The 10,940-nt window shown below is 43.9% G+C and overlaps 1 protein-coding gene across 3 annotated transcripts in view; it reads left to right on the top strand.

The window, feature by feature from the left end:
- Nucleotides 1-10,940, top strand: part of pde4dip (phosphodiesterase 4D interacting protein) — a 95,523-nt gene that overhangs the window by 45,701 nt on the left and 38,882 nt on the right. For all 3 annotated transcript variants that reach the window (XM_031876056.1, XM_031876055.1, XM_031876057.1), the window contains exons 4-9: nt 4,020-4,130; nt 6,188-6,264; nt 9,276-9,399; nt 9,569-9,732; nt 10,399-10,513; nt 10,892-10,927. In XM_031876056.1, the coding sequence (XP_031731916.1) occupies nt 4,020-4,130; nt 6,188-6,264; nt 9,276-9,399; nt 9,569-9,732; nt 10,399-10,513; nt 10,892-10,927 (627 nt within the window). The remainder of the gene's footprint in view (nt 1-4,019; nt 4,131-6,187; nt 6,265-9,275; nt 9,400-9,568; nt 9,733-10,398; nt 10,514-10,891; nt 10,928-10,940) is intronic.

The raw sequence follows: 10,940 nt of genomic DNA, 5'->3' as shown, positions 1-10,940 counted from the left end.
CCCCCCCCCGTCTCTCGTATTGGATTATGCTCTGATGCTGGAAAAGTTCTGCAGAATTAGGATGATTTCATTTCACGGGCACGTTGTTTTGTAATAAATTCAGTCTTTCCTCGCAGTGCTTGACCTCTGGATGAGCCGCTGCGGTCGGCGCCTCTCCAACACTCGCCGACTGCAGATTGGTCCACAGTTTTCAGTGTAGGTGATGCACTCGTGTCTTACTCACTTGGCCAAAAAACTATCACTCGTGTGTGTGTGTGTGTGTGTGTGTCCACTTCAATCATTTATCTCCTCTTACAACATGTATCCCAAAGGAGATGACAACCCAGAGATCTTTTGGACGAATTATTGTGGTTTTGTGTTTTCCAATTCTGTCAAATTGAGATTGTTAAAAAGTGTTGTCATCAGCAATTCATTTGTGGGTCAGTCTCTCCTCATGATTATTGGTTATTGACAAATCGTTCTGGCTCATGTGTTCAGAAGTCAGCCAGTGTTGCTCCTTCACGGGGCCTCCGAGGACTCTTCCAGTGTGTCTGGAGGTTAGCCGTGGACCTCTGGATGTGGCCAAAAGTATGAGGACGTCCGAACGTTGCAGCGCACAGTTGTGGGTTCCAGTTTGTCCGGTTCATCCCCAAAGCTGCTGGATGGGGTTGAGCTCTCAGAATTTTCCACATTTAAATTCACATGAGGTTGCAGACAAAGGAGGAACTCTTCCAGTTTAAACATTTTCAAATCTTGTCTGTGTTTGATGCAGGGTCATCAGGGTGCTCTGAGGGTGCACCCAGGGACAATTATATGCAACTAGAAAGTAAAAATGAATCCTGTTACTATCTGTGAGTAACAAAACAAAACAATCTAACGACTACAGTCTGGGTTTAATCAATTAGTCGACTAGTTGTTGTGAACAATTATCATGATTGAGTTTCATCAAACTGAAATGTTTTCTATCGTTGTAAAGTGGGTTTCTGTGAATTTGTGTTAGACATTTCTCACTATTTTCGGACATTTTATCGATAAATTAATGGAGTAAAAATAATTTGAAAGATTCATGTTTAAAATGATGATTAACTAAATAGAACAAAACATCCCTTTCATTCACAAATGAATGATTTTGTTTAAAGTTTCTAGCCTTTGCTTTTCTGAGCGCTTCTCTTCTCGTTACACATTTATAATATGTATACATAGAATATGTCCTAAATTATTGAAGAGTAAATCGTGAACACTAGATCCAATTTTTAAAGTTAGCAAATTACAGTATATATCACTTTATTATACCATCAATTGATCTTGCTTTTTTTTCTATTAATGCAACAGCAGTCCTGAAAAAAGTGGGTTTAAATGCACTTTCTGAATATGTGAAGGGCGGTGTGCTGAAGCTGAAACGGGATGTTGAATTAAAAAATAATAATAAATTCACTCGGTGCTGATGTCACACCCAAATCCAGAGGTAATCCCTCACTTTCTACTGTGTGAAGGCTTCAGTGTTGCAGTTATTAGACAGAAATCCACATGTTCACACTGTTGTTCCCATACAAGCCATATATTTATTTGTTCAGTATTTTAAAAGGCTTAAATTGCTTGAATCCATAAAATGATGGGACTAAATTAAATTGAAAAGAAAACGAAGGCTATCGTTGCCTTATTGACGGATGTGGGCCCTACGAGAAACGGATGTGTGGTAACTTTATGCAGAACTGCAGTCATCATTTTGTGGACTTATATCAGTGTTACACAAAAGGAGGTTTTAAAAGAAGCACTGAGAAATTATTGTTGAACATAACAGACGGGGAGAAACGTCCACGAAGCACACAATAACCAGAGTTACGCGTGTTTGCGCAGTATCTTCTTTTGTATCTTCTCTCAAACTATTTCACAATCAAACTGTGTATATATACTTTCTCCTCTATCTGAATGCAGCTCTGGTGTGCACGCATGTGCAGAAAGTGAATACAACATGTGTTACCGCATTCATACGCTCGTGTGTGTGTGTGTATAGCTGTAATCTGCCGTCAGTCAGTCTCGTACTGTGTGCCAGCTCCTTTGGACGCTCCTGCATGTGTGTGATCAGCAATGTCTCACCACTCCAGCATTCCTCAGTGACAGCCGCAGGGCAACGGCTTCTGTAAATAGCCTCTGGTTCTGCAGAGATGCTGGGACTCTCTGAGCTCAGGTAGAACGTAAGCGCCTCCCTCTGGTCAGACACGAGTTGTTCACAAACGAGGATCATACCTGGGAGTTTAGAGCTGGCTTTTTTTTTAACATTAAAGTGGCTTTTTTTATCTGCGTGGATGAGGTTGAAAATTCTTATTTTGTCAGGGAGATTTTAAAGTGAGGGAACTGACCTGGAGGGTTCAGTGCCTCTTCTTCGGTTTCCTTTAGCTCATTTGCTAGGAAGTTTAGTTTTGGTCTTTTGCAGGCAAGACAGAAGTCTAGACGTTTAGGTTAAAACATGGCAGAAATTTGTTAGAAAGTGAAAGTTTTTTTAGACATCTTGGTTACATAAAAGCATTGTGTCACCATCATTTTAAAGACTTATGTCAGTGTGCAGGTAGAATCATCCTCATAATGAAATACAGTCATTCAAAAGCAGTGGAAACATACAATGGTTGTAGCATAACTGAGTCATGGAACAAAAGGAAGACATCGCCGTCCCATAATTCCTTGCTCCAGCTCCCATCTTTCCTCGATCATATGACATTTTCTATCAAGGTCACAGGATGGTGGTTAAAGGGAATTAGGGCATTTTTTGGGGGGACCTTTTGGATTCTTCCACCCCGGCAGTCTCCTTGTTCTCCCACTAATCTTATATTACTGCTGCCTCCAGCAGCTGTAAGCCACACTCAGCCCTCTGAGGCTTCTCTTCAGGGAAACTGTTCACCAGTAGTCCTCTATAGGCCTCAATCGCATCATATAATTAGACCATATACAGCTCACCTTTCTGTTTTTTCTGTAGATGTGAGGTTTTACTGGCTGTGATATTTACATCCATTGCTATTTTGTGGTAGGAGATCTTTAACAAAACTCCACTGGTACTTCTTATTTTCTAACAGCTTGCAACACCATGTTTAGTCATATCATCAATAGCAGTACAACTTTCTAGCAAGCTCTCCTGTCACCGGTGGAGGACATACTACTGATGCCTCAGGTCAAAGCCATCAAACGACAGTGTAAAAACACGCAAAAGTGCCAGTCAAAGATTTTTTGTCAGTGCCTTTCAAAACCACCACAAAAAGAGTTGTAATCTGTCACTTCTCTGTGTTTAAGGTTTGGTAAAATCAAATGGAGGCAACTAAAAACGTCTTGGTTAAGATCAGGGATGGTGGTCATGGTTAAAAGAAACCAACGCTGTCTTTTGGTAGGAGATGGGTAGGAAACTGCTGTGTGTAGTTCCCTACGAGGTTTTGTGGCGGGATAACGCCAACACTTCATCTTCCTTTACTTTTGGGAGAGGTTTTCAAGTGTATGAACAAATGCACAACACTGTCATTTTTGTGATGAGGACAGCCTCTTTAGATCTCATGTCAACCATTAAACAAAGGTCACAAGGAAGAAAAACACTCTGATCAAGTCTCCCACGCATTTACAAGTCTGAATGATCATAGACTTCTACAGCAGCTCATCACTTTTATCAACAAACACACACACACACCCCTGCCTCAGATTCTTGGCATGAATTCCTCATAGTTAAAAAAAGAAACATCCCTCTCCCCCTTCCCACCTCCCATAATCCCCTCCTGCCTGTCTGTGTGCCATCCCTGAACCCTCCTGTAACACATCCAAACTGAGAGGAGCTCTGTTTGTGTTCCTGCCTGTTGATGTGTGACAGCAGGAGAGAGCAGATCATCTGAGTTCCCATATCATCTGGATAGTTCGTTTCTTCAGCCAGACGCTGCTGTTTCTCTTCAGCCCTGTCTTTTCACATATTACGCGGTACTGAATGGGGGGCTGCGATGACCCCTACGGCGGAGCCACCAGTCGCCATGTCTAACTCTGGTTTCCCCGGTTGCCGCACTATCTCGCAGCACCTGAACGACCTGAAGAAGGAGAACTTCAGCCTGAAGCTCCGGATCTACTTCCTGGAGGAGAAGATCCAGCAGAAGTTTGAGGAGAGCAGCGATGGCGTGCACAAGAGGGTGAGTGAGAACACGAATGATGCATGCAGGGAATTATCAACATCAACTGTGTCTGCATGCTGTGGATGCTTTCCCTGCAGGTATCGGCTCTGCGGTGCAGCCTGGTTGTTTTCAGAGCTGCAGGTTTGTGTTTGACAGTTATTAGCACTGACAGCGGGTCTCCGGCTGCTCTGCAACAGCTCATACGCACTGTCAGTCACACATTTCTGCCTGTGAGGCTGTTTTCAGAGAGACTACAGTTTGTCTCAGTGCTGTCAGGGGTGAACCAGCAGGTACTTAAGGGCCTCTCACCCACTACGGGGCACCCAAATGAACCAAAAATGTGAACTCTCTTTAGGTTTGTCCACTGAGCTCGAAAGTAGTCCTTTTATTCATCAACCTCTGACAATTAGTCCCTTTTTTAAATGAGCCTCCCACAAATAAACACTGCAAAATCAAATTGCTGCATCAAAAGTATTGACATGTACCGCAAATACGTGACAACGTATGTTTGTTTAATGGAAGCTTAGTACCGCTAGAGAACAAGTTGGGGGTGAGCCACAGTTAATACATTGCATTTGACCTGTTCTCCTTCGTGGACTGTGAGCGTCAACTCATTAGAACATGTCTTCTCACTTTACAGCTGACTCGGTCAAGGTCCGACTACACTTTTTAAGGGCTTTTAATGTGAAAGCTCCTCTGTATATGTACAAATGTGATTCGTTGCCAGTATGATCTCGTTCTGGGCGGCCCTTGACCCAGAGGAGCCCGTTTGCCGCAAACAGGGCTCAACAGTGTTTTCTTGCAGAAGGACAACTCCATGATGCCTGAATGAAAAGCAGTTGCATCCTTCTCGTTTTAAAAAGAAAAACAAGTGAAAATGGGTAGAAAGATGTAACAGTGAGTGGTGTTTGGACAGATGAAGGGCAGTGTATCTAAATGTCTGCTTGTTTTTACTCCCCCCGCAGTGACTGTCTGACCTGTTTTCTGTCGACTATAGACCCATATGACCTACATTATTAGAGCCTGAGAACCCTGAGGCCCGCTGTTTGCATGCATGCACACTGTGCATGCACTGCGCTAGTTTAATTCCTCTTGCATCTATACGGCAGAAGCAGCAACACTTGCGTTGTGAGTCAGTGTGTCAGTCATCAGACTTGCTGCACACGGACATGAAGTTCACTACACTGACATGTATAACTCCAGATTGATGTACAGGAAAAGCAAATCGCCAGTGCGGGCAGATACCTGCACGTGAGCAAACTACCAGTTCAGTCCAGTTTGTTGCTGCGTTCAGAGCCAAGAGTTAAAAGCGGAGGCGTTGCTGGGTGGAGAACGGTGGGGGGGGGGGAATAGTGGATGTTACACTGGGGTTAGGGGCTCCAGTGGAGACAGATACAGCAGGTGTTCATATCCCTGCCGCTATTTATAGTCGTACAGAGCTCCCTGAAATACAAGTCAGCACGTGCAACTTGGGAAGCCCATTCAGTGTGTCTCTCTGCAGCACTGAGCAGAACTCCATGTGAAGAAAAACAATTAAGAATTATGAATTGGATAACACTGGAGATATGGTGGCTATGTTTTTGCATGAGAGGAAAACAATGGTTTGCTATATTGGAACATTGTTCTCCTCTGACAATCTAGCATCAGTGTTGTAGCCTATAAATGCTATGAACTGTTGACTGGAGCTATGTTAAGGTGCACTGATGTACACTTTAACATAGCAGCCAATCAAAAAGAAGTATTCTCTGTGGCCTTGGAATCAATATGATATCAATACTGTGATTTTAAGCCAGCCATAACCTTGAATTATTGAGATATCTAGCCACTCTCCAGCATCATAAAGACTACATTTGCGGTACTTTTTTTTCTATATCAAACTACAGCTGACTATTGAACATTGCCACTGATCATTGACGTTGTTTTCACTGCATACTGGCTCTGTAATCCTGGTTTTAAGTGCAACAAAATCCCACATCTGAACAAGAATGTGCTGTAAATATATGCGATTTTGACTTAATACCCCACTGAGACACTGACCGGTTCTTATTGTTTTGTTGAATGAATCTCTTTCTCAGAACATCGAGTTAAAGGTTAAAGTGGAGAGTCTGAAAAAGGAGCTCGAGGAGAAACAACAGCTTCTGGACACAGCTCTGTGAGTATTTGTCTTCTTGACTCCCAGCTACCATGATGGTGCCTCGAACCTCCAAATGTATCCAACAAATCATTCACCCGTGGTATATTGCATGTCTAGGACAGTCCGCCTTTAGGGGAACCTGACAGAGAAGTACAGAAACACTCTTTTCATCGCTAGTTTTATTTTATTTCCCATGAGTCCCTCCGTACATCAGAGCCCGGGCGCCCTCGGGACCCGGCGGCCTCTCATCACACGCGAGCCCACTGGCCCAGTAGACTCACCTAGCTATCACAACACACACGCTAAGCTCTGAGGAATGCCATGTATGGGCTCAGCACCGAAACGCTTTTGAAGGGGATGAAGTGGCTCTGTGTTCTGGGTCGTAGGGCGAAGAGGGGATGAGGGGTTGGAGGGTGGGGCGAGGGACCCGCTGAGGGTTTGTTTTGAAGGGGGGAGGGTGTAGAGAGAGAGAAGGGCAGAGGTGTCTTGCGGTTGTCGCATTGCTGAGTCGGGAGAACTATTTGAGCTCCAGCACCTGTCTGTGAGGCAGCTGTCTGTCTCTTAGCGGATCAGTTCATTTTAACATCTTTACCAAAACAAAACAAAAACATATCTTAGGGGACATGTCATGCTCATTTTAAGTTTGTCACTTTTATTTTGGGTTTCTACTAGAACATGTTTACATGCTTTAATGTTGAAAATAAAACAACATTGGCGCCTGTCTCTTTAAGTCCCCTCCAGAAAAAGCCCAGTCTGCTCTGATCAGCTGGCCAGAAACATATGGCGCTGCTTTGCAAAGGTAGATCTCAAGCCGTGGAGATACTCAGATGGGGGGCGGTATATTCTAACAAACCTGTGACATAAGAAGGGGAGCCAAATCTGATTGGTTAGAAGGATCACATGTTTTCTGATCTAGGCAGCCCCCAAAAAACTGTCTGTCTTTTTTTTTTATTTCTTTTTTACTGTTTCTTCAGTGCCATATTTCAACGCTTTTAGCACAAGAATGAATTCCCATTCTTTATTGTGTTGGTGTGGAGGAAGAAATCTCACATAAAGACATATTTCAGAACCGGGACACAATAAAACCCTTTTTATGGACAGACACCACCAGAGGGAAGTGACAGAAAATGTTTTTGTTGACGTGGTGGACTGGTGTATGAATGCTTCTTGTATTGACACACAATATGAATACACTTCCAAGGCGTTCACCGCGCTGTCTCTGCTTGCAACACATCCTTTTTTACTGATACATTGAGGTATTATTCTAGAGATTTTGTGTCGGTTCGTGCACTCTTTGATCTGAAGAAAATACACTACGCTATATGAGCGCGCACAGATGAAATGATGCATGTAAGGCATGGAGGAAAAGGAGAGCTGCTGACTCCACAGATTGTAGAAAGCCTTGGACGTGGTGTTTTTCTGAAGGTACATTCTGAAAGTTAGTTTTGTTGTTTCGTCCTCCTGCTTAACCGACACTGCACTCATGTATGTAAGTAAGGATGGCAAATTCATTACCGTTGTTTGGTGATTGGAAAAACACCATTAGCTCAGTTGCAGTCTTCATCACGCAGTGTGGGCAGTAGTAACGTCAGTCAATGTAGCACTTTGTCAAAATAATGAAAAGTAGCAGGAATTCCAGCCTTTGAGGAGAGCGAGCGTCTGAGTGGAGTCTGGGGTCAGTGCCGAGGCTCTCTGTGCCCTGCTGTTTCATAAATAAACTCTCTGGCCACAGTTTATCATTAGAGCTATTAACAGAGCCTGCCTGATAGATGTGGGGAGGAAAAGCCTGAGTGCGACCTTCTTGGTGTTGAAGTTGCTAAGTGGTGGAGCAGTGACAGACCGGCCCACCGAGGGGTCCGGAGACATTTCCCTCATGGGGCCCATGTTTCCTCTCCCCTGGACACACGGTTCACTCTGTTTAAGTGTTTTGTGATTAACCTGAGCCGAGCGAGGAGGGTTCTGCTCCCGCTCCATCCCTCTGTCTGTTAGCAGAGTGTCACAAAAAACATGCAAACAGATTCCAATTACATTTTGTGGAATTTTTAGACACAACCACCTTTTTAAAAAGCCAGGGTTTCCTGACCTGTAATGCAAACCACCTTTGCTAACATCATAAAAAATGAATACACCATATACATTAATTGCAGTGCAGAGGGGCCTTTTTTGCACAATGCAACTTCCACATATTTAAAAAGTTTGGTTGTTGTTTGGTCTGTCATCCATGAATCAAATTTGAAATGATATGTGCAGAATGTGGACCTGAATATGGACCTGAAAACAATTTTTTGCCTGTTTTTTCAACCTTCATCGAACAAATACCATCATTTTTTTTTTCGTATAGTGGTTTTCATGCCATTTCAAATAGTCAGTTGAGACATTTCAGAGTGTTTTACATATGGTCTTGAATTGGTTGCCAGAATCTTGTGGGTGTGGCTGATTTGAAAAAAACTGTTGCAACCACTTTTCCACATTGAGCGATCCTGGCAGATATAATAATATAGCATTTTAGATACACCAACATTAAAAATGGTTGTAACTCAGTGCTCAGCCTGCACAATTCAAGAATAACATCCCATAAAACTCATATTGCTTCTGATGACCTTCACACACTGATCCGTAACTAACGTATCGAGCAGTATCAGATTTTGTGGAGTAGAGACAGATTACATGCAGTGCAGAACATTATGACCTTTGAGTCTTTGGGACTCCCGTTAATGACACCCTGATCGAATTGACCAGCTCTAAATAAATCATGAGTGTGTTTGTTGTCTACAGGGGAAAAGAAGCCAATGAAATAAACCCGTCTGCCTTTGAAAGCAGCTGTTTTTATTGCATACATGTATTATTCAGGGTCTCCTCAACCAAGTAGACATCTGCACCGGGACAAGATATTATGACTATTCAAGAAGAATCCTCTTATCAAAAATATTCTGATGTTTCAAGCTAACACGTTGTCCCTTAAAGAAGGAGGTTGTATTTTGCAGCTTCCCTCGTAGAATAATCGTTGTCCGAAACTACAACCCTAATAGGTCGACGGCAGAGAGCCTGTCCAATCAGAATGAAGCAGAGCTGCAGTGTCGCCTGTCAGAGCGTCAGGAAGAGATCATCCACATGCAGGAGATCCTCGAAACCAAAGTTCAGCTGCTACAAGAGGTACAGACACACAAACACAAAGTCACTCCCAGGATCCATGCAGCAACTGAGAACAAGACTCAAATAATAATAATAAACAGGAACGATCCCTTTAAACAAGATGACATGCAAGATCACTGACAGACGAACTGATTTGATCTTTTTTTACTCCCGTCTGTGTTGCGTTCAGGAGGCCTCGCTGGCACGAGGTGAGGCCGAGCAGATGGCCTCGCTGGCGGACTCTGAGGGTCAGCGCTGCCTGGCTCTGGAGAGAGAGATGGTGGAGAGGATGGAGGAGGAGAGCGGAGGCTCAGGTGGACTGCTCACCCGGCAGGCCATGGCCGACAAAGACAGGTGACTTTGACCTCCTGTTGAAAACATTCATGCGGTAGTTAGTCCCAGCGTTTATTTTTTCCGGTACTATTTTCTCACTTTACAGACACAATTTATAGAGGACACAGTTTACGGATTAATCAAAAAATACCAACCCAGTCGGCAGAAAAAATGTTCGAAACCACGTTGAATGTTAAAAGAACCGGTTTCTGAGTCAAAAATATGTTTCAAATCAGCCTCATATCACACACAATCCCACGTGGGCAACGCTGTGTAATGATTGGTTGGGTTCAGGCAACAAAACGACTTCGTTAAGGTTGGAAAAAAGATAATAACATAACGTAATGTAACAACCATTACAACAAGGGGACTGAGTATCCTTGGCCCTCGTGGCGGGGGAGGGGCCAATAGAGAATGCTTATGTGCAGGCTCCAGAATTTTGTGCTACGCTCCTGGATATCGGTGCTATTTACAGCACTGTTGACACTGATACTGCCGCTGACACTGGCATTGACTGACCTCGTCTAAAACAGCCCACAACAAAGAGCCAGAGCTCTGACCTACATACTGTAACTGACCCCAACACTGGCCCGGGGTCAGATCTTTGAACTTCACTGCAGCTTGAAACTTGTTATGCTGAGTCTCTCTCTCGCTCTCTCTCGCTCTCTTTTTCTCTCTCTCTCTCAGGGTGATCGAGGAGCTGACGCAGCAGAAACGTTCGCTGGGTCTCCGGGTCGACGGGCTCGAGGTCAAAGTTCACAATCTCTCCTCTCCTCTCAAGAGGCAAGAACGAGAAGCTGAGGTATTTTTGCCCCGTCCGCACCCTGCCAAAAAATCCATGCATATGCTGAGTGGCCTCAAACACACACGTGTTCACACATCTAATGCATTCTACTGACAACTGGGCCCGTGTTTAATAACTTGTACTGAAAAGCTCCTGGTTAGGACCTTAAATCCAGGCTCTGAACGTGACCCAGTCAGGTGAGCCAGGTGCTATCTGTGTTTTGGCTCAAACCACAGACGGACAGATAGACAGACATATTGTGGCTGACAAGATCAGGCCCTGTATGGTTATGTTGTCATTAAACACCTTACTTGTTGTCAGAGCCGTACCGTAAGAAAAGCAGATTTTCGATGATGCTTTCTGTGTAACATAAGTTTACTTCTCCTTCCCCCACAGAGTCCCGGTGAGAGCCGAGCCCACACACACATGCAGGTAGGAAAAGCAG

Source organism: Anarrhichthys ocellatus, unplaced genomic scaffold, assembly GCF_004355925.1.
Source record: "Anarrhichthys ocellatus isolate YVR2014 unplaced genomic scaffold, GSC_Weel_1.0 scaffold102, whole genome shotgun sequence".
Lineage (NCBI taxonomy): Eukaryota > Metazoa > Chordata > Actinopteri > Perciformes > Anarhichadidae > Anarrhichthys > Anarrhichthys ocellatus.
This window is presented reverse-complemented; position numbering and strand designations above follow the sequence as displayed.